This window comes from Phaseolus vulgaris, chromosome 5, assembly GCF_051622355.1.
Source record: "Phaseolus vulgaris cultivar YP4 chromosome 5, ASM5162235v1, whole genome shotgun sequence".
NCBI classification, from domain to species: Eukaryota; Viridiplantae; Streptophyta; class Magnoliopsida; order Fabales; family Fabaceae; genus Phaseolus; species Phaseolus vulgaris.
In genome coordinates, this window is record NC_143502.1 from 39,983,986 (window position 1) to 40,008,525 (window position 24,540).

Sequence of the window (24,540 nt, forward strand, 5' to 3'; positions counted from 1 at the left end):
AAATTCATTCCAATATTTTTTTATTACGAGTATTCAATAAATTTAAAATTTATATTATAATTTATTTTTTTTACATAAAATTAGATAGATAAAAAGCATATTTATTCATAAATTTTATAAAATTTGATGATAGAAAAATATAAGTTGAAAATGAATAACATTATTTAGGTTTGAGAAAGTGTTAGCCAGCAAAACTGAAAACGCGTGGTGAAGTGAAATAGATAGAGCATTCATTTAGGTTTTTTGTTTTATGCGTGGACCAACCAACCTGCGTCTCTGCTTGACACATGGCAAACACTTTCTTAAATTATTTTTTCCTACTTTTTTTTTTATAAAGTATACTAGGTCAATGTAATATTCAAAACTTATGACCTCAAAATTTAAATAATTAATATACAAATAGTTAGATAAATTAAAAATTAATTATCTTATTAACTAGTCAAAATACAATTATCCTTCAAATAACATAATGTAAAAAATTAAATCTTTCAAGTTATTTTTTATTTAAAATAACATCAATAAAATTTTCCTATATCACATTTATTTCATGTAATTTAAACAACCACTGAATTTTGATGTTACTTTTTTCTAGAAATATAATTATGATTATTTTAAGTTAGATTTTAATTTCAGTTCGATATTGTTTTCATATTTTGTAAAATAAAGTAGAAGCCGGTGGTAGGAAAGAGATGTGTAGGAATGCACATTTCGTATTTCGTGCCTTTAATTTAGGGCTACAATACAGATGTTGTCCACATTTTTCTCTCTCCAATTTTTTTTTCTATTAATAATGTAAATATCTCATCAGATATTACCTACCATATATAATAAATATAATATATTTAATTAATACTATTAATTATTTTGAATATTTTGTAATGGACAATATAAAGGATATTTATGTTAACTAAATAAAAAATTTAACTTAAAAAGTATTGTTTTATAATGAGTTTAATCTAATTTTTTTTATTTAACTTGAATAAATTTACTTGAGTTTGGTTTATTTAAATTTATTTATTTTTATTTGATAATCTAACTCGAGTCAGTTATAATTAATCATTGGGTTAAGTAATTTTAAGAAAATATCAATTTATAATAAAAAATATTTTAAATGTTTTATAAGATTGGTTAGGTAATAAGAATGGTTGTTATGATAAATTATTTTTTATTGTACAAATATTATACCTTATTATTTATGAAGTAGTATTCATTGAGGACAAGGTAAAAAAATCATTAAAGAAATACAAATTCTTTGAGTTTCAAATTTTTTGAGTAAATAAATTAAAAATTATTTCAATTGAGGTGAGAATAAAAATTAAAGGATAAGTGTAATGGGAATGATTTGGGTTTGTTAAGGTGAGTTTTAAAGACTCAAGAGAAAAGAGACATGTATTAAATATGATAAATTCTCCAGCTCCATATGACTTTCACCTTTAACCTTTTTAATTTTTTTGAATAATCTAAAATAAATATAACCTCACTTTTAAAATAACTTACCCCTTAATTACATATTTTCATTTTCAGTCCTAATATTTTTATTTTTTTTAATAGTGACATTTGAGAGAGAATAGGTACATTATTTGAGTGTGTGAAAAAGGATAAACAAAAATATTCGTTGTATTTAATATTTTTAATGTAATTTTTTTGAATTTTGTATTATTTTTATACATAGCTATTTTTTAAAAAAATTTAGTAAGTTAAAAAAAAATCATCACTACTAAAAATATCATAAAATTTATCATAATTACCAAAGTTTATCATCAACTACCAATTACTACAAATAACTATCATCATTTAAAAAGAAAAAAGAAAATATCATACTTTTATCATATAATCGTAAGGGTAGTGTTAAATTTTTTAAAAAAAAATATAGAAGTGGAGGAAGAAAATAAAGAAAGAAATCTGTTGAGTTTATAGTTTAAAATCCTTTTCTGTTTGAATCCTCACTTATTCTTCTCCTTTTCTTTCATTATACCTTCGTTTTTCTTTTTCTTTTTTAAATAAAAACTTTAATTTTATAGCTAACAATTGAGAATAAGACATCAACTTTAAATTTTGTTTTAAAAATTTATTTAATTTCTCTAATATTTAATTATAAATTAAACATGCAATTCATTGACTGGACAAAAAGATATTTCAATTTGAAGTGTTTTTATGTAAGAAATTTTATATTTATCGACAAATAATTATTGATCAATAATTTAAATAAACTAATATCTATTAATAAATGCCCATAATCAAAATATTAATAACAATATTAATATAAATTAAGGTAATAATAATAATAAAACTTATAATAATAAATAAGTAAATAGAAAAATAAAAAATAATATTAATAATGATAAAAATGCTAATAAATAAATATTAAATAATAACATTATTAATGGTAAAAATATTAATAAACAAATAATAAATAAAAATATTATTTGTGGTAAAAATGTTAATTAATAAATAATAATATTATTAGTGGTAAAAAATTAATAAATAAATAATTATTATTAATGGTACTTGCCGTTATAAGGGAATGAAGATAAGAAAAACTACTTATATTTTAAAAAATGATTTTAGTTATAAATGATTGCATGTGTAAAATCTAATCAATATAGCATATTTGCATTGAATGATTTATTTGAATTTGATTGGAAACTGGAAAGTGCTTTATATTGTAAAGAGATTAAAAAAATTATTAAATAAAAATTAATATTTTTTTAATCTTTAAAATACTATTAATTTAATTAATATAGCAATTGATTATTTTTAATTACATTAAAATTGAAATTGTACTTTTAGTTCAAACTATAAATTGAGTTTATTTTTTTACAGCATTACTTATTAAATATACGATTTTGGTATAATTTAGGTGTTATATAAATTATTCTTCTTAGTTACTTGTTGATTTATGGTTAATTTGGGGTTGACTTACGAGTTCTTATTAAATTTGACAAATCATGTGAATTTTTATAGAATTTGGGATAATATAATTAAAATATTTCATGTTCCTAATGCTTTACTTCATGTAAAAATGTAATTGAATAAGATAAGATAAATGATATGTGATGTAAGTGTAATGCAGATATTGAGTTATAAAATGTATCATTCAAATATTTAGGATTTATTTTTGCAAGTTATTTAATATTTACATGAATTTGTTTGTGTTTAAATTGTAATCTGAAATATTTATCCTTTGTACACATCCTCTCACTGATGGGTTTATAATATAATGGATTAAATTAATTTAAATTTAAATTTAAAATAATTTTAATTTTAATTTTAATTTTCAAAATTTATTCTTATTTCAATTAAAACAAAATTTCATTTTAATATAATATTTTAAAAATATGATTTAACTTAAAAATACAAATACTTAGTTACACTTTAATAAATACTATCTAAAATACTTCAAAAAATAATAAATAAAATAAAAGAATGATTTTTTTTATTACTAATGATTAATTTACAGTTTGAGACAGTAACATTTGCAGAAGACATCTCCAATACAAATTATAGTCACAATCTTAAGTTTAAGTGAGTCTTATAAGAAAACTTCAATTAAAATATGGTAATTGTGAGTGATAAACTTTTTGTAAAAGTTTTACTTACATAATGTAAATGAAAAATTATATATATATATATATATATATATATATATATATTTATAAAACTCTTGACAAATTTGTAAAAATCTTAAAAGTAATATAACAAAATAAAATCTTACAATATTCCTTTGTAGTTGTGTGAGTTAAAAAGGAAGTGGCTACGCTTTTTGCATGAAATTAATGTCAAATAAGTTATCGAGAGAGCTTCAAAAGTCACGTGCACTCTTCCAACCAACTTCATATTTCTTTTTTCCTTTGGTGTTCAAATCTCTCTCTTCATATATAATATAAAACATATATTCATTTAAATTTTAAAATTATTTTTTATTTGTTCTCAAATGGTTATTTCAAGTCTTTTAATCAATATTTTTTAATAAAAATTTTGTAGGTTAGATATCATTATCCAACTTGACTTTTCAATTATGTTAGACAGTTTAAATAACAACTTATTTGCTATGAAAAAAATATTATTAAAAAAAATACAAAAATATTTTATTGGTTTTATTTTAAACATTTGTTATTTATAGACACCATTTCAAAATAATCAAAGAACTAATTAGATATATTAATTTTGTTAACAGTTTGTAGTATGTTTGTAAAATTATTGAGATCTAATTATCTTTATATCTTTTAATTTAACTAAGCTCAATTTAAAAATGTTTTTGCAGATTACTTTGCAAATACAAATTAGGTTATTTACTATTGAAGGAATAGCAAAATTAATCTAGTTTTTGTCCAATCTTATCCAAATCATGGGTTGGTTGGTTGGTTATCCACTAGAAGAAGAACATGACAAAAGATCAAAAGTTCTCTCAATGCAAACAAAATATGTTGCAAATGCTTCACACACATAGAAACTTCACTACAAAAGTTTGCAAAAAGATTATCGATAATAGTAATAAATCAGCCAATGGCCAACAATAGAAGAAGCACTTGGTTAAAGCAAAATTAATTAAATAACTTGCATATTAAGATAACAAACATTCACAAGACATTAATTAACAATAAAAAAATGTTTGCTAGTGGATCCTTCATCAATCCACCCAAGATTGATATTAAGGGTACTTAGAGGAAACAAATTTGTACCACATGGAGCTGAGATTTCCTCGATCATAAATAATTATGTTAATTAAACTTCACTAATAAGATCGAAGGAGGATTAGAAATAAAGTTGTACATAATCTCATAACATAAAAATACAACTCATTTTATAAATAGATTGATCAATTTCATGTTAAAGTACACATTTATTACATTCAACTATCTAAGAACTAAGTACTAACTTAATTCTTTTTACTTCTAGGACTAATGTTTCGTGCATGCTTCGTAATCGATGAAATATTTGTCTTAATTTATGTGGAACAATCAGGTTTAGGATTACTCATATTTTTCGTAAGGGGAATGCATGTGCTCATAAGTTAGCTAATTTAGGGTTCATTCATAGAAAATCATTTCATTGGTATAATAAACTTCCATTTAGTCTGTACTTAGAATTCTTTATGAATATGTATAGTCTACCTATATATCATTTTTTTTAACATGTGGGTTTTGGTCTAGTCTCCCATATTTTTGTATTTTTCTTCTTCTTTTTTTTAATAATATTTTTTTTCATGTGATGACAGATGATTGTTGTTATTTGAGGTGTTAGCCTAAGATGTCAAGTTGCATAATGACGCTTAACATAAAAACTTTTATAAAAAAAGATTACTAACTTAATTCTGTTGAAGAACCTTAATTTCACAAATATCTCTCCAACTCTTCAACCGTAATTGAGACTAAAAAAAACGACATCAACATATAACAATAGTATGTGAAATTCCTGATCCATACTTTAAATCGAATCAAAGAAAGGTGGAAAAAGGACACCAAATTGCTTGAAATATAGAACTTTCACTGGGATGGGACAAACTCATTTCCCAACAAAATTCAATAAGTCACTGACCACAGTATATTACCTCATTGAGTTCCCATAGTCACTCTCACAAACTGGTGAAACTATAAAATATATATAAGTAGGCCATGCTATTAATTAAAGTGAAAACGATCACCTAAAAATTCTCCCTTTCACAACAAAATATAGATTTAATTATGCAAAATATCAAATATGGCCCAAAAGTTAATTAATCATATATCATTGACTCGTGTAGAAAAGACACACATATTATAAAAATCAATTTTTTATACTACTTTCATTGTCATTTTGATAAAAAAGTAAACTAAATATTTGTAAGTAATGACATAATAAATCTAATAAATTTTTATTAGATTAAGAAATGAATTGAACTCTAACTCACTTTACAAAATCAAATTGATAAAATGAAGATTGTCTCTATCATTTATTAAAAATTATTTTTAGTTATATAAAATCTTTAATACAAGTTTTAGTGCGTATATACATAAAAATGTTTAAATCTTAGTTGTTACATATTCAAATCTCAATAAGATAATTTTTATCTCTTATAAACTTTTGCATATATATATATATATATGGAAAGGAGGAAAAATGTAAATAAGAAAGTCGTATATACTAAAAAAACCAGAAGAACAGTCCGTTGACCCAAGAAAAAGGAAAAATAATTGGAGCTTGTGTATAGGATCGAATGAAACTAATTATAAATGTAGTTACATTGAACTTTTACACAAGTTTCTTTATTAGAAACAAATTAAAATTAAGTTTTGTACAGGTTAAAAATAAGTTAATTTGTAAAAGTTATATTATTTAAATCCTCTAAAATTCTTGTTCATAATTTACGAAAATATTTATTTATTTCATTTTATATAATTTTTTTGAAGTAGTTATGAAGAAAAATGATGCAAACAATATGTATATGTTCTTGAGTGGCGCCACCAAAAATGAAATTGCGCGTGGTTCTGTTATTTCCGTTTTTCTTCATTGGTGACCACTTCATCTCTCTCCCTTATGTTCCTTTGATGCGTATTTGATCATCTATTGAGTTTGTGGAGGAATCTCCTCATCACAACCTTTGCAATTAAGGATGAACTTGGTGCGTCTATTAGGATCTCTCTGTGATTTAGATTGCCATAAAACTCTTGTTATACATTGTTGCTTTCACCTGCTTTTCATCTTTCATTTCTTAATCCCAATGCTTCTAACGTCTTTCTCTCATTCCATAATATTTATTTACTTTCTCATATCACTTTTGCTATCCCAGTTATTATTATTATTAGATATACACAAATCATATCCTGAGTTAATGTTCCTTGCAGCGTGTGCTTCTAGGCTCATGCCTTTCTGAAAGCCTCCCTCAAATCTTACATTTCCATGGCTTTCGCGTTGAGGGTCCTGCTTCTTCCTTCAACCCCAAGTAAATTTCATTTTCAACCTTTTTTTTTCCTTCTTTTTTCGTTCACATAAATGATGATTTAAGGAATGCTTCAACAAAACAATAATTGCTTCTTTTTTTTTTTTTTGTATTTTTTCAAATCCTGGGGTGTGGGGTTGCTTTGGTTCTTTAGAATCTCTCTCTTTAAACACAATGATAATGCAGTGGGAAAACATATCTAGGAACAATGTTTTTAACCTTTTTTTTTTCTTTTGTGAACAGACACAGGAAGAACGGAAATATCTAACTTTTGTGAAAGATAGAAGAGATAAGAAGTTTATAAAAATATGTATATTTGACATTGATTGGATGATCCTCCCCGTTGAGTTGCCGTGGAATGAAAGACGCTAGCTTTGATCTGGGATTTTGGAGGAACGAAAGAAAGAAGGTTTTGTTGATATACTGATAACTAGCATCGACAGAGTAGAATTTAATAGGTAGGTGAAGAAGCCAATATGGAAAGACCAGCGCTGCAGGCAATAAACACCCATAGGAAAAAAATGACAAAACAATTGACCGGAAAAAGGGACGATACACCTTTGCATTTTGCAGCAAGAGCAGGGAATTTGGATGTGCTGAAGGATGCCATTTTGGGAACTGATGAGGCTGAATTGCATGAATTATTATCCAAGCAGAATCAAGATGGAGAAACGCTCCTTTATATTGCTGCTGAATATGGTTACATTGATGTAGTTAGGGAGATGATTCAGTATTATGATCTTGCTGATGCTGGAATTAAAGCTAGAAATGGTTTTGATGCATTGCACATTGCTGCCAAACAAGGGGATTTAGGTAATGTGGTTGGTTAGGCTTTATTTCAATATCTGCTTGTTTGATTTGATTTAAAAGGAAACCTCACTTCTCTTTGCTTTGTTGTAGATGTAATGAAGGTTCTCATGGAAAGTCATCCTGAGTTGTCAATGACTGTGGATCCATCCAACACCACAGCTTTGCACACAGCTGCAATACAAGGGCACACTGAAATAGTGAAGTTCCTATTGGAAGCAGGAAGTAGTCTGGCAACCATTGCTAGAAGTAATGGGAAAACAGCTCTGCATTCTGCTGCGAGAAATGGACATGTGGTAGTTGTGAAAGCAATTCTTGAGAAGGAGCCTGGGGTTGCCACCCGGACCGATAAGAAGGGCCAGACAGCACTTCACATGGCAGCTAAAGGGCAGAAGCTTGAGATGGTGGAGGAGTTGATAAAAGCAGATCCCTCATCAATAAACATGGTTGACAGTAAGGGAAACACAGCATTGCATATAGCAACCAGGAAGGGCAGGAGTAAGGTAAAAACTAGGCCACCGCTTGCCATAATTTCAACTAAAATTTTCTGTAGGCTTCATGTATGTATAATGTTGTGATGTCAAGTGGATAGTAATTTAGATCATCACCCCAGCTCTGGATGAATGTTTTTTTTGTGTGTGTGTGTGATTTGTCTTTCCATGTTTGAAAGAATTATCTACTAATTGCTCCAGCTATCAGCTTGAATGATTTATTAAGACAACTAATCAGAAATGGTTGCTTGTATGCTTTGCAATGTAACAATTGTTGTAAAATTCAATACATCTATTATTCATGATTAGTAGTGATTGAATAACATTGGAAAAACCTTTTACATTGATATTCCTCAAATAAATTGTATATGCAGAGTGAGAGGCCAACATATGTTTATCTGAATAAACTTGTTTCTGCAGATTGTAAAGTTGCTTTTAGAACAGAAGGAAACTATAACAAGTGCAGTGAATAGGTCTGGTGAAACAGCATTAGACACTGCTGAGAAAACGGGGAACAATGATGTGAAAGCCATTCTTTTGGAATATGGTGTTCAGAGTGCGAGGACTATAAAGCCCCCTCAGGGCACAACGGCTACTACAGCCCGTGAGTTGAAACAGACGGTGAGTGATATAAAGCACGAGGTCCACCACCAGTTGGAACACACACGCCAAACCAGAAAACGGGTTCAGGGCATTGCCAAACGTATTAACAAAATGCACGCCGAAGGGCTCAACAATGCAATAAACTCCACAACCGTGGTGGCAGTCCTAATTGCCACCGTGGCCTTTGCGGCTATTTTCACAGTTCCTGGCCAATTCGTTGATGACCCACATGATATTCCTCCAGGGATGTCCCTTGGTGAGGCAAACATAGCCCCAGAAGTCTCTTTCATCATTTTCTTTGTGTTTGATTCCGTTGCACTGTTTATCTCTTTGGCGGTGGTGGTGGTGCAAACCTCGGTTGTTGTCATAGAAAGCAAAGCAAAGAAGCAGATGATGGCAGTGATAAACAAGCTAATGTGGCTGGCTTGTGTTCTCATTTCCGTGGCCTTCTTGGCACTGTCATTTGTAGTGGTGGGGAAGGAAGAGAAGTGGCTGGCCATAGGAGTGTCCATTATAGGAACAACCATAATGGCTACGACCTTGGGGACTATGTGTTACTGGGTCATTAGGCATCGCATTGAGGCCTCAAATTTGAAGAACGTTCGAAAATCTTCATTGCACAGCAGGTCTAAGTCTTTTTCAGTGTCGGCCTTTTCAGATTCTGAGCTATTAAACAGTGAGTATTATAAGAAAATGTATGCGATTTAGATAGAACCAACTTACTCAGTCTGTTCCTATTTAGCTCTTGCTTTCTTTCGCTTTCCAATTTAAAAGCACCGGGCCAAATGGAGCTATATCCAACTAAAGTGGAACTTCCAAATGTGTATCTGAAGAACAAGAAATGGCTAATATTAATAACGTACTAAATAAATCATAACAGTAAATAGTCTCCTTCCTAAAAACAATGAAAATGGGAAGTGAATTTGACTATGGAAACAAAGCATATATAGTTTAATTAATCCGTTCCATATGATAACAGATAATCCAATTCCGACGAGTTTGTCTCTGAAATGGAGCTTTTTTTACAGTTAAAGCAATCACTATCAGTTAGATACAACGACTGAGTGGCCTAACAAAAATAAACAACCAAATGAAACTATATTCTTTTAGTTTTGATCGGCGTTTAATATATGAAAATTGTTAGCACCACTCATTTTATCCTTTTTTTGTTTTTAATGAATTTAATTATTATGGTAAGTATACGTTAAAAAACGTGTTACTAACGAATTCAAAATTACTTCAAGTCAAAATCACTTTCCTTAACCCCTAGCCTATTTTCCATTAAATTCAATTGGCACAGTATATTTGGGAGCTAAATTTTTTAAGAGGGAAATGAATAATGACAGATTGACATTAGGTGTCAATCCTTTCATGTTATAACCTCATGGTTTGATTCAACCACCTTGCAATTTTATGTATCACGTTCTGTTAATACACACCAATAAATTTATCATCTTCAGTTGAAGAAAGCACACATTGGAAGGGCTATTTGTTGAGTGTTTGGCTTTATTTAGTAAGAGCCTTTTTATGCTAGTAAAACTCTCAATTATTTTCAAATCACTACAATTGACAAATATATTAAAAATTAAACTACGAGTCAAACACTTATACAAAGTGAAACCTGTATTACTCATAAGATTCCATATAATTCAACAATATTGTAGACTATTTGAAAGAATCACAGATTATATTCCCGGTGTTTCTCTTAAAGTGAATAGTTCACTTTAGAATGAAAGGTAAAGCATAATCATAAATCGTAGGAGTAAATTTTAACAAAACTAATGCCTTTTAATTTTATCTTTAAAAAGAACTCCCCTTCAAGAGTTGAATGTTCATGTATGCTGTAAAGAACTAATACTAGACACCGCATCCAATCTATTTGGGGTGTATTTCTGTGTGCATTGGGCCATCCATATCTGCCACTTTCAGACAGCCAGGTTATCCTAACGTCCATTATTTTAACTGTATTATGGCTGGGGGGGAAAAGGATAACATTTCTCAGTGCATCAAGATTGAAGAGAATGTAAGATCAACGCCAAATTGAAGGATCACTAATGATGAGAAATGACTTGCGTCCTACAAACTAAATTCACAAGTAAAAACTTTACATTTAAGGTTTTCTTTTTTCCTCCTTAACGTTGAGGTTGAGGCAAAGACGGTCTCTTTTCCACCAACTCATAATGAAGAACAAAATTATCCTGCAAGAAGGCAGTCCATTAGAGGCCTAACGAGACAGAATTATACCGGAAAAAAATGATTTCACATCCAACTTTAGGCGCATGAATGTGTCCATTCGTGCAGTATACAAGTACAAAAGCAAACCTTCCGGACTGTTTCAAAGGTAGTTGGATCAAAACAGTGGTAAGATCCTCTCTCGTATGTATTTGTTTTGACAAGCGGCTCCATGTTGGGAACTCTTATAAACCAAAAACGATGTTCTTTATGATAAAACCAACCTCGTTTGTAACTGCAAGCAACAACCCTGCCTCGTTAACAATTATTGCTCCGATAAAACGAAACACAAATCAATTTAAATACTCCAGACAAAATAAGTCAAATCCCAGATTAATCAGATCGAACAATGATTAGTAATTTCCAAAGAGTCGTCAATGCGGTATAACTTAAAAAACAGCACATACAGTTCAATATTGCCAAATTGAAAATATTGTTGCCAAGAATCCCCTAAATGTAATAATCCTAAAGTAATTCAGAACTAAGAATAAATCATCCAAAAACAACACCAAACAAGAAGGGTAGAATGCATACAGTTCATTTGCTGCATATAGTTGTGCTTCATCCTTGGGCATGCTGAAATAAAAGAACAATTTTCCTTGATTATAATATCAAGCAAGTCAAATGTGAATGCAAACAAGATCAGATTTCAAAAAGCACCTGTAAAATATGTAAAACAATGTTTCCACCGAAAACTTCAAAAAATAACCTTGCTGCATAACACAAACTTGGCCTCAATAAAGAACAAAATGCTAAGGGCAATTAAATGATAAAGCAAAATAAAGAACATTCACATGTAGGGCAGGCGGCTGTTTAGCATAATAACATTGTAGCACACTGAACTCTGGATCGCCCTTGGCCGGTTCATCAGACCATGGAGATCGAAAAGTTTTGTAAAGATTTTCTGATGAATTCAAATTCAAACCAAGTGTTGTGAGATCAATCCCATGAGCAAGATATTTCAGGTCAGGATCACTTATATGGACTACACTGAACAAGCCAAGTGCACCAAATGGATCTGGACTAGATTGCACACTTTGCATAGATTTCATGCCCTGATCCCTAAAAGACTGATTTGCAGCTGACATTTGCTGAAGGCGGAACTGGGACTGGTTCTGCTGCTGTTGATACTGCTGAATAAGCTGGTCATATGAACCCATACCAGTATTTGGAGAATTTAGAGGCCTTAGTCCAATGCCAGGAGGTCCACTGGTCTAAACCAAAAACCAAAAGTCACAAGAATGTCAGGACTTGCTTTGGTGGAAATACTGAATTTCAGTTCAAATGGGCCCTTACACTCATTTCAGTGTTTCATGTACATAATAATTAAAAGACTCATGATGTATAGCCACACAAAAGCAGGTGCCTAATTTTTCTAAGTAGAAAATTAACTGACCTGGGAATGATAAGTTGAGTGTGAAGATGGAAACATATCTGTTCCATGCAAATGGAGAAGATCTTGATTGTTTACAGATGAAAAGGAGACCCCATTACCACTGACCGAAGGGGTATGCTGCTGTTGCTGCTGCTGCTGTGTACGATGTGACGGATATGATCCCCCCAAACTGAAACCAGAAGATCTCCCCATCTGCTGTAGATTGAAGGCAATCAAGATTGAGAATGGATTTTGATCCATTAATATTATATTATAAACACATGGAAATGTATAAGGAGAAGATAACTCCATTTTTTGCAACATAAAACTCACGGAGAAATGCTGAGATTGCATCATTGACACAGTGTTATCATGAAGTTGTTCTTTCTGGTACATATCCATTGCAAAATCGGCAGTACCACCTGTGTACAAATACCATGGTCAAAAACAAATGATGAAGCCAACTGACTAACCTCTACTCATTTACAGTTCTCAGTTCATAAACAAATTTGACCAAAAATAATTAGAATATGACATCACACACAGAAAACTAAGACGTGATTCCCGACAAGCAATCAAAGATTCGTAGTGCAAACTTAAAGATATCATTGGAATATGTCATCACATACAAACAACAATAAGAACCATTGAAGCATCCTCACTAAATGTATGACTGGTCACACATATATACCAAACACAAAGAAAAGAGCCCTTATTCATATAAAAATCAACCAGAAGAACATGAGAACAAAACATGGATGCAGAATGCACCATGTAAAGAACCTCGTGCAAAACCCTAATGATGCTACACATAAAAAGTAAATGTACATGCAAACATCCAGAAGCACTTCCACAAGAAGCAGCATAAATTTCATTATACAAGTATCACAATTCCTCTACCTATACTCTGATAATAAATTTGGACTCTAAGGAGCCAAGAAAAAGATGGGTCCAAGAAATGAGAATGTTAAAAATGGATGTGGTCATACAAGAAAGACAGAAAACAAAATGACAGAACAAATAATATTATGGCATCAATTGAGGGAAAGATGGCAGAAAATTGGTTAAGGTTGTTTGGACAGGTTAAAAGAAGGTCATTGAAAGCACATTGTATGGTTTTAGTCATATGAAGAAGGGAAGGAGACAAAAAAGGACACTAGAAAAAGTTGTTAAAGAGAGATCTCAAGGTGAATAATATCTCTGAAAATTGGTCTTTAATCTAGATAGATGGCATTGTGTGATTCATATAGCCAACTTCACCTAGTGAAATAAGGCTTTCGTTCTTGTAATCTCCAAAACAAGAAAATAATATGATTAAGCTGGCTAAATTTCCAACTGAATGCATAAGCTCACACATATTAACCAAACAATGTACATACAACACCTTTGAATCCTGGTAAAGCTGGGAAGTCTTCCTTTTGAATACTAAACTCTTGGTTTTGTTGGACAATGGGACTAACTCCAAGACCCTGTTTTCGTAAAGAACCTGAAATTTATAGTTTACATTATTCTTTTTTTGTGGAAGGTGAGCAATGTATCAAGCAAAACAACATTTTCCTTCACACACCCAACTGTCCTTGAGGCCCACCAGCAGAACTAGGATGAGTGGTCAGTTGAGGGAAGTCATTGATATCAAAAGGTGAACTGTCACCAGAATTCACATCATTCAGCATCCCCATAGAGTTCAAGTTATTTACTGTTTGAACATGACTTTGTGAAAGTGGACCTCCAGCACTAGGATAGGAATTTCCTAGCATTGAAATTACCTGTGGAGATCCTGAATCAAAAAGTGGTTGTCACCACAAAGTAGCACATTTAATCTACACATCAAATAAACTCAATATTAAAGGGAATTAAAAACCTAATGTTCATCACATCAAACAAATAAACGATTAAATCCAACAATTTATATAATTCTAAAAAATAAACAGTTCTTCAATAGGTATCTCTATCTCTAGTACATTTTGCTATTTTAAAGACAGACCAACATATAACATTCAAAAACCACAGCAACACATACTGTGACATAAAAGAGAAAACAAATTCAAAATAAGTAGAGCAGTAGACAAGCAACCTATGAAGAACAGGACCACTGCACAAACACCAGACACAACAACAACACTCTAACAAAACAGATGAAATGAAGTAAGAGTAACATAACAAAAGAACTAAATTGATAATATCCACCTTTCTCTTATAATAATGAAGAGATATTATATTATGCAGTATTAGAACTTTATCACTTTAAAAAAACCCCAAAATAAGAATATGAAGTCATATCTATTGAGAAAGGTACTTCACCTTCTATTTGAGTTGACTTCTCTAAAAGTCAAAATTTAATTTTTTAATAATATTAGTGTGGAACAACTCATATTGATGTGTCAACTCAAATTGTATCAAGAGGTAGGCTTACGTTTGTCCAAACAGACAAGATAATTGTTTCATTGGACATTCAATGGGAAGGAAGTAAGTGATACACAAAGCAGCACAATGACACCTGCCATGTGCTGAATAACGATGAAAATAATGGATACTATACTACTAAACTTGACCAGATTTATACTCTTTATTTGTAATGAAATTATGGGTGCCTTTTGTTTATTGGCCCCCTTGCTTCATAATCACCACATACCATCCGCTCTCACAGAGATCACATCAAGGAAGTTTTGGGACCAAACTCTGTGTTCCAATGACAGCATTTAGTTCACTTTAAAAAATATAGGAAGAAATAAAAATTATTATAAAGGGAGGAAAAAAGTATTTGAATAACAAAATTCTGCATTTCATTGTTCCCGATGAATAAAACTGGAGGGTTGGATAAGATACTATTCTTTAATCCTTATTACAAGTATATACAAAGAAAATAATGTTCAATGGTCATAGCTGAAGAAACATTATGTTGACCAATGAATGTCGCAAATAACTGATTTCAAGGTGCTGAAACAACTTGTCATCTAATTATATAAAGTAGATAAAAAGAAAATTGTATTTATGATCATCAAATTAGTATATGAAAAATTCATCCTTATAGCTAATATATTTTGGTCGATATGAAGTAATTATATAGCTAAGAAATAATAATATACAAAGTTTGCATAGCTTTAATATCAAAATTCTAACCCTTTTGAAGCAAATCTCAACTAAACACAATCAGGTATTTCTTAGGAAAAAAGATTTACACACCAATTCAATGCTCTTGTGACTACCAAAACATACCTTGCGAAAGAACACCACTCATCAATCGATTCTGTCCTTGCACGCCTAAACCACCAGAGCCAGCATTTCCACCTAAATTTATACGAGAAGCAAGGCCAGGAACAGACAATCCTCCAGAGCTTATCCTCCCAATGTTCCCCCCACCAACCATGTTTCCCATCGAACTGGTGATTCGAGGACCTGCATTTCCCAAAATTGGGGATACTCCCAATCCTGGAACAGCATTTCGATTACCAATTGCAGCAGAAGTTGGAAGAATCCCAGGAATAGGACCAGCAACTCCATTTGTGCTACTATTAAATCCAGGATTTCCTATAACACTTATACCTCCTCTACTGTTGACTCCTGAATGTCCATGGGAGCTTCCATGAGATAGCTGCAAATACGATGTATAGACAAATAAAAACATTCATGTTACACAACAGCAGAAAACAAATGACAGGCAGGAGAGTTAAATTGGCTCAGAACTTCAGGTACTACTCTCAAGATGTTCAAACACAAATGCATTCACCTGTGACAGAGCAACGGGTAGATTATTTGACGCAAATCTTCCACTTGAAAGGCTTGCTGAAGGTTGTTGAACTCCTCCCCCAGAAGGAACACTATTTAACGTTGAGTTTCTTGATGTAAGTGAACTGGGCATATTGGGTACATTATAGCTCCCGTGAATGTTGTGCAATCCCTGAATAGAACCTGCAGCAAGAACATGACAATTATATAACTAAAGGAGAGGAGGAAAAAGATTGACTCTAGCAAAATTTTCCCACCAGAGTGATGAAAAACTGGGGAGGCTACACCAGACTGACCAGAAAATGACGTAGCAAAGGAGCGCCCAGCAGCACCATCTGGAAGATTTGAAGCAGACCCGTTCAGAGAAGACTGCAAACAGAAATTAAAATTTACTTCGAAGACAGATACGTTCCAGAAATGGGAATCAATTTCTTAACATGAAACAAGAACAATATCAATAATAGTACGACAACTTACAAAATGTTTTTCTCATTCAATGTGTATTCAACATGCATAAGGTATGAAACATTAAACAAGAGACAGAAATTTCACTTTTTAAGTGGCAATTGCCAGTAAATTGCATGGACAGAATGGTTAGCACTCATTATAAAAAGTACAAGTGTAAATATAATGAGTCTGAGGTTATCAATGGCAGATAGCAGACTAATGGAGAAGGCCAAAATTCAACATATAAAAACACCATTGTGACCCATAACACCACATAGTGGGCCTGCCTTCACAAGTTTAATATGACAGAGGGTTGAAAAAATCCAGGATATTTACAACATTGAATGAGTCTAAGTAGCAGCCAACATATAGCAAGGATTAAATGTTCAGTTTAAGGCAATATAAAGTTGATTTTCACTCAATATACACACACACTGAGTTTTCCCAATGCTTGGATGCTCTAATCGCAGAAAACAGAAACATATTTAAATAGTATGTTATTTAGAGATTAGGCTTAAATAGCCTTTTAGTCCCTATTACATAGGGTGCATCAGGGACTAAAATGAAACAAAAAGAATTATCAGGACTACAGCAGGAAAAAATATTAAGAGAAACAAAACAAAAAACAACCATATATTTTAGGGACCAAAGAGTTGCTTAAAATTAATTTTATGTTCTTAGTAAAACATTATCAAGCTAAGATTTCCTACTTGGATTCAGCAAGGAATTCATATATAAGGAAAATTAGGATTATATTTTATTAAAGGGTGAGCCCAGGCACAGACAATAAAGTTGTGTATTGATGGTTATCAATTTGAATCTAGAAATATTTCCATATGCAAGGGGGAGGCAACTTACATTGACCCTTCCTCAAAACTTTAGGTGGTAAGAAGCCATTTGGCATTGGGGTACGTTAGTTTAAGTTTTTATTTTATTAGGATTTATCAAGAACTTTTAATCTTTAGTTACACATATTTTTGGATTCCAAAATGTAGTTTATTCATATTTGATATTTCCTTTTCCTCATAAAGCATCTGAATCGTAGTCAGACTCTAGCTCAGAATGGTACTCCAAGCTTATTGTTGATCTCAAAGGAGGAATCTAGATCTATTGTTCTACATCACCCCAGTTCTGCTCTAACTAAATAAGTTAATATTTGAATTGAAGCTACTTTGATAATCGGATACATCTAAAACATCCAAATTATGATTTATCAATCTTAGAAAGTGAATTTAGACCTAACTCAATCTTACAAAACTAGTTTGCAAAGTGGATTTGCACCCAGTTATATTTACTATAATTTGGTCACATATCTAGTTAATGTGAGATCTTCAACACGCTCCCTCATATCAAGAATTGAATATCTCAAGCATATCAATAATTGATTATCTCAAGCATGAAACTAGATATTAGTGGGAAGTTTGATAGTGACCCAACAATGGGTGGTATGATAAGCCCCAAAAACCTTGGTATGATAAGCACCCAGTTATATTTACTATAATTTGGTCACATATCTAGTTAATGTGAGATCTTCAACACGCTCCCTCATATCAAGAATTGAATATCTCAAGCATATCAATAATTGATTATCTCAAGCATGAAACTAGATATTAGTGGGAAGTTTGATAGTGACCCAACAATGGGTGGTATGATAAGCCCCAAAAACCTTGTTAGGACAAATATTGATTCCATCTTAAAATGTGAATTTAGGCTTCACTCAACATACAAAATTAGCTTGCAAGGTTGGGTTTTCACCTACTTATATACTATAATTTGACCATATTTCTAATTGATGTGAGATCTCTAACAATCAAAATGTTCGAGAAACATTATAATCACTAAAGACATTCTAGTATACACACCACTGTGAAGCACAATAATCTTACAACATGTCACGTTGTTTAACAGCACATTTTAGCCTAGAAGTCACTCTGTAATTGCCTAAACAATTCAAATCATACAATCATGATATCGTGTACCAAAGATCAAGGATCAGAAATGACAAGGAGATTAAACTTGATGTAATGAAAATATGCAAGCAAGAACTTCAAACTAAAAGTTGATGTCAGAGGAAAAAATCACCCACAGCCAATCATATAAGCCACGTATTCAATGAAGATGAATCAAAATCCTCAATTATAACAACTTGGTAATCTATGACAATGCAAACTGAGTTAAGAGTGAGATAGACTATTGAACATAGCCTCTTGCTTTGCAGGACTAAGTAATTACATTAAGTAAGCTCGACATTGCATGGATTTCAGAACGTCAAGCCAACATTCATCACTGTGCTGAAAAACACCCGCCCCTTTTTTATTCAGCAACAGATGTGTGAACAATGTAAAGTTCCTCTCCTAAACCAATCAACAACCTGGGTAGAACAAAATGCCAATAAAACAACATCAAAAGCCATATGATTCAGTTGAAAGGACAAATCCAACTACATAACAAAGTAAGCACAACAGTTCACACAGTGAATTTCATTGTCACATTAAGCCTTAACTCTTAGGTTATCATACATAACATATGTTTATTCCCTTTCAGCAGTCTAAGGATGTGCAGACTCTAGAAGCCAAACATTAAACCAACCTAAAAACGTCGAATCTATATAGCACAGACAATAAAATTGCAAAGAAGAAAATGTAGTTTAAACAGGTTGCGCACAAATGACGAACGACATCGCGATAAAATTAAGAGCGATTATAAACAGCGTCAATTGATACCAAATTCAACAGAATTTCATGTACTGCTCCCTAGTAATCAACCACAAATGAAACCATTTCCACATAAATTGATCAACCGTCGAATTTCACAGTCCTCATTCCGTTCAGAATTCGAAGTGAAAAATAATAAACCACACTAGAAAAGTGCGGAACCACAAAATCAAGTGCCTCCGAGAAACCTAACATGATTAATCAGTGATTCCGACGTTAAGCAGAGACGGTGAAGGAAGATCGTATGAAGGAAACGATTAAGTGGATCGAAGTTTGGAATTAAGAAGCGCGAAGAGAATAAATGGAGGAGAGAGTACCCGAAGAAGAAAGATGAGCGATAAGGTTGAGTCAAGGACCGAGTTTGGGTGCCCTAAATCGGAACAATAAAAAGATGCAGAGAGAGAGAGAGAAAGAGTTGCAAGTAGAATACAAAAGCTTCCCTCTAATCTAACTAGTTGTTGGCTTGGGTTGGGTTGGGTTGGGTTGAGAGACGATAAAGTGTAATAGAGAGAGTATCGATAATAGTTTCACTATCTTATTACTCTTCTCAACGGAACGTATGTATATACATACGTATAGGTATATGTAAGTATGCATCTAAAAATCATAAATTATATAACAAATTTTTGTTAATTTTTAGATAATTATATTAAAAGTTATAATTTGATTAACTGCTAGAGTACAAATTTAATAATAATTAATAATATATAGAAATTAGACTCGTTTTATAAGCGTATTTAGTATATTTATATAAGTATACAAGTATAAAAGTCTTCTAATTAAAACAAATTCATGAAGTCTGAAAATTAATTTTTCCAAATTATAATTAGAGCGTTTAAAAAAAAACTGTGTGTATTACCTTTGTTCCCACATATGGTAAGGACTATTTTAAGTAATATATTTGTCTTTTTAGGACAATTCTTTCAAATATTTTACTTTTATTTTTTTTACCGAAACGTCCTCGTCTAATTTATATCTTTTAATAAATATTAAATATTTTAAATGAATAAATCCACTTATAAAGATTGAAATAGATGACAAACAACTAATAATAAGATAAATTGTATAACTAATATTCCTTTTTTAGGATTGTATTTTATGTAATAAATACGAATATGACATAATTTAGAATTTAGAATTAAATTTAATTTACACTCAATTTTAATTTATTTAATGATGCAAAGTACAATGTTTAGAGAAGGGTGTGCGCGCTTAGTATTTAAGAGGTAGTACAAAGAGAGAACCTTCCCTTCTTACCTTACAAAAAAAAACTCTCTTCTTATTACTATTCATACTTTACCTTCAAACACTACTTTCACTCAATTCTCCTCCTTTCGCACCTCGTCTTGCAAGAAGTTAAGAGGGGTGTGGATGGTTAAATTTTGAGGTTTTTTAAGTAATAATTATTTTATTTCACTTCTCCGCCTTTAACTAGTGGCAATTGCTTCCTGCACCCAATCAATTGCTTCCTGCACCCGACGAACTTTGTAAAACTCAATTTTGTCCTTGTCTTCTTTATTTTGAAAAAGGTGTAGGGTGCACAAAGAAACTTGGTTTTCCTCTTCTCTTTGGTTGGTGCTGGTTTGAGCTGCGTAGGTGGTTTTAGTGTGGTGGTGGACGTGCCGTTTTAGTGTGATGGTGGTTTTTCTTCTCTCTCGTCGTCCAACTTTGTCACAGGCGATGCCGCACTGACCACCACCACCACAATCGATGTCGTTGTTAGGTTGGTCTTCGTCACAGGTAAGCGCCGCTACTGAATGGAAAACGACACAAAGAAGAAAGCGGCAGAAAGATTGAAAACGAAGGGACTGCAATGTGTTGGGTGCAGGGAAAACTAAGAGACTACAAAAAACCTTAATTTTCATTTTATTAAGGTTAGTTTAATATTTTCACAAAAGTAATAGGATGTCAACCATATTTGATTGGGTGTAGGGAGAATTTGTTTTAACTAATTTACCATGATCAATTGCATAGGACAGTTTCGGAATGGGAAATCTTAAAATAAGTTGAGCCTATTTTAGAGTTTTTTTATTAGGATTAAAGACATTAAAGTGATCAAAGAGTTCAATTGGTGTTGTGCTCTAATAATCTTTTCAAAATTCTCCTTAAAAAGAAAAAAAAAACTAGTATAAGGGAAATTAGTTTTGCCTAAACTTATAAACTAGCTTATATGTGACAAATTGATTTTGATTGAAGCGTTTGTACGTAGAAAGTTATAGATTGACTTGGATTTTATTTAGACTTAATTACCACTTTAATCTTTATATTAAGTATAAAAATTTAATTTAATTTTCATATTTTAAAAGATTTAATGTTTTTTTAGTCTAATTTGATTTTAATTTAAAAAAATAATAATGTGGTTCCAACTTTTTAAAAACAATTTAAAATAAAGGTTTCAATTTTTTTTTAAATGATTCAATATAATAATAACATGTGTAACTCAATATGTAGTAGCAAAATCAGTTTTAATGAAAACAATCTAACGAAAAAAAAAACTACATTGAATCGTTTAAAGAAAATTTTGAACCATGATAAACTTTTTTAAAATCTCGTACATTGACTTTTTGATCTTTAATACAAAGATTAGACAGATAATTGAGTTTTTTATTTAATAGTTTGGTTCAGACAGGTTCTTGTGTTTTGAAGTTGATGAACCAAAATTACAGTTTTAGTTTTTTTACCGAGCTTTGAGAACTGAAACAATGATGAATTTTTTGGATTATTACATGTGAATTGATGAGCCAAAACTTAAAATTGTCATAATTGTTTAAAATTATACATTGATTTCAAATATTAGAAACTTAGGCGTCCATGAGAACTATATGTGCAACTGCCATGGTTTCGATGATAGGGTATAACGTTGTTAGTATGAAATTTGTGAATTGAGATATGATGGACTTGGTGATGGAATTTGAATTAAATTATTAACTTTAATCATCCAAGTAATATCATACCATAACTTTTAATTCAGAATGGTGTTTGAGACTTTTTTTTTTTTTTGGTTTTAAACTTGTCATATATAATTTAATTATATTATAATGTGGTGATTGTTCTATGATTTTATTTTGATATATTTATAATTATATAATGATAAATAGTTTAATAGTTTTTTTTTGTTTGAAAAACATTTGAGATATATAATATGATCGTGTGGAAGATAAATACGGGAATATTGGTCGATTTTGACCAAAAAAATTTAAGATAAAAAATAATATACTCAATATATATCATTATTATCGCTAATACAATAAAAATGAGTATATAATTTGTAACATCAAAAAATACATATAACTATTACCATACAAGTTGTCCCGATCTTTATACAAATTTAGAGGTTTTCACAGTATTCCTATTACAAGATTATAACTTATAGAAATATAAATATTTACAATATAAGGTTCAAAACAACATCTTAAAATCTTCCAGAACTTCTGACACTTGTATGATCATCTGCTCGTGTACATAGTGCAGTCATCGTAGTTCACAACACAATAAGAAGAGTAAGGGTAAGCTAGTGAAAATAAAATTTTATAATATATACAATTAAATCAAAAGAGAAAATCAAATTACATTGATCAATTTCTCAATTATTCAATCTTCTTCAAATCCTAACATAAAACAATCACATAAATCTCACATAGACCTACACATCCAGGATATTCAACAAATAGAATAACAATTGACGTCTTTCGGAAGACTTGTATTAAGTAAGTGTTACTAAAAAGTAACACTTAATCCAAAGATTACCGGTAAATTCAAGATAAAATATTAGGATAAGTTCAATACAACTCAAGATGTGCATCTCACATATGTCACGGTGTGCATAAACTCGTCCATAAGTTTCTCACCACCTAATATCTTAATTTATGTGACTTAGATCATCAGTAAATATCAGTGATCTTTGTTACTATACAAGCATCAATACTTAATGCACCAACAAACATTAATCTATACATTATTGCAGATGTATGAATTAAATTTCATATTATTTCCATCATATAATATCATTTAAAACGCAATCCACAACATTCAAAATTCCATTTAACATACAAAAACAACACTTAAATATTAAACCATCAAAATCAAATATTTATACTCGTTTAAACAATATAGAAACAAACAACATTCTTGTAAGATAAAATGAATATTGGGACCACGTCTCCTTCATATTCATATCTTCTAACCTAGGTACTATTAAAAAATTAAATCGTAACAATTGAGAAACTAGTAAAGAATGATTTTGTGATTTATTAATAAAAGATAATGAAATTAACGCGTGAGAATATGGAATCTAAAAAAAATATCTTAATCTTTTGTTATTACACGTTTATTATATTTTTTTATTCTTTATTATATTTAATTTTATGTTTTAATATTTATCAAAATTAAATGACGCGTTAAGAAATGGAAAATTATCTTAATTTAATTTACATTACATGTATATGTATATGCACAAATAAGTTTAACCAATAAATATATCAAATAAGTTCCAACTCATATGATATACCTCTTAACAAATCCACATGTGTCTCTTACGAGAATAATTAAATTTGGAGAAAAAAAGAAAGATGATTGACAAAGAAAAACTTAAAGATGATTATTCTCCAATTTTCTTTAGCTATCTTACAGGTGACAATTTATTGATAAAAGAAAAAAACATATAAGATTATCCATTAGAGAAGATGGAAGAGAATTTGAAAGAGAATGTTTAGTTTTTGTTTTAGTAAGAAATAAAAATTAATTTAACTTTTTATTTATATCACACCATTTTTTTCTCATTTTGACTTTATCTTTTCCCAACTCAAGAACCTAAAATATTTTATTTGTTACACCTATCATGTAAATATTAGAAAAACCATACTTTGATACTTTTACAGTTGTATACATTTATGATTTTAGAAAAAATATATATATAATAAAGGATAAATTTATAATTAAATAATATAAAAAATAATTAAAATAATAATATTGTTGAATGTTAAGTGAATGTAGAAAAAAAAGTTAGATGTCAAAATATATCATAAATATTTTTCTCACTAACAAGTCTCATTCATATTCACTTAACAATTAAATATGTTATTATTTTATTTTAAAATTTTGTTTATATTATTTTTTATTAAGAAAACATAATATTTTATAATTAAGAGGGGTTGTAAAGTGAAAGTGAAAAAAAAATTAATGTCAAATAAACTTTTTCTATTATTGTTTCCTACCATGGATAAATAT

General features: G+C 30.4%; 2 protein-coding genes and 1 non-coding gene across 32 annotated transcripts; 2 read left to right on the plus strand and 1 right to left on the minus strand.

Moving 5' to 3' along the window:
- Positions 1-6,824: 6,824 nt before the first annotated feature.
- On the plus strand, positions 6,825-9,528 carry LOC137817337 (ankyrin repeat-containing protein At5g02620). The gene is made up of 4 exons (XM_068620625.2): positions 6,825-6,922; positions 7,163-7,732; positions 7,820-8,229; positions 8,638-9,528. The coding sequence occupies exons 2-4, from the start codon at positions 7,396-7,398 to the stop codon at positions 9,526-9,528; spliced, it is 1,638 nt and encodes a 545-aa protein (XP_068476726.1). The 5' UTR covers positions 6,825-6,922; positions 7,163-7,395.
- On the minus strand, positions 8,498-19,871 carry LOC137817334 (putative NOT transcription complex subunit VIP2). Of its 30 annotated transcripts, XM_068620613.2 has the most exons (17): positions 19,632-19,779; positions 19,324-19,502; positions 18,833-18,971; positions 16,450-16,522; positions 16,155-16,336; positions 15,971-16,019; positions 15,644-15,856; positions 13,995-14,204; positions 13,812-13,913; positions 12,761-12,849; positions 12,449-12,643; positions 11,847-12,266; positions 11,713-11,765; positions 11,587-11,628; positions 11,143-11,287; positions 10,929-11,018; positions 8,498-9,647 (listed from the first exon to the last, which is right to left on the minus strand). In XM_068620613.2, exons 3-16 carry the CDS (start codon positions 18,848-18,850, stop codon positions 10,953-10,955), a joined length of 1,857 nt encoding a protein of 618 aa, XP_068476714.1. In that variant the 5' UTR covers positions 18,851-18,971; positions 19,324-19,502; positions 19,632-19,779; the 3' UTR covers positions 8,498-9,647; positions 10,929-10,952. The 30 variants fall into 30 exon arrangements, with proteins under 30 accessions (XP_068476714.1, XP_068476713.1, XP_090158203.1 ...); XM_068620612.2 differs by lacking the exon at positions 19,324-19,502 and having other exon boundaries at positions 19,632-19,819; XM_068620611.1 differs by lacking the exon at positions 8,498-9,647 and having other exon boundaries at positions 10,426-11,018.
- On the plus strand, positions 16,411-16,494 carry LOC137817344 (small nucleolar RNA snoR35). The gene has a single exon (XR_011081952.1). It is a non-coding gene; the product is annotated as a small nucleolar RNA snoR35 (small nucleolar RNA).
- Positions 19,872-24,540: the final 4,669 nt, after the last annotated feature.

Excerpts from the sequence above, each read along its gene's own strand:
- LOC137817334 (XM_068620598.2), bottom strand. Across the intron at positions 11,629-11,712 it reads TTGTTTTACATATTTTACAG|CATGCCCAAGGATGAAGCAC; the intron begins GTGCTTTTTGAA and ends CTTTTATTTCAG. Across the intron at positions 11,019-11,142 it reads CCTTTGAAACAGTCCGGAAG|GATAATTTTGTTCTTCATTA; the intron begins GTTTGCTTTTGT and ends GCCTTCTTGCAG.
- LOC137817337 (XM_068620625.2), top strand. The coding sequence starts at position 7,396 with ATGGAAAGACCAGCGCTGCAGGCAATAAACACCCATAGGAAAAAAATG. Across the intron at positions 7,733-7,819 it reads TGCCAAACAAGGGGATTTAG|ATGTAATGAAGGTTCTCATG; the intron begins GTAATGTGGTTG and ends GCTTTGTTGTAG. Across the intron at positions 8,230-8,637 it reads CCAGGAAGGGCAGGAGTAAG|ATTGTAAAGTTGCTTTTAGA; the intron begins GTAAAAACTAGG and ends TTGTTTCTGCAG.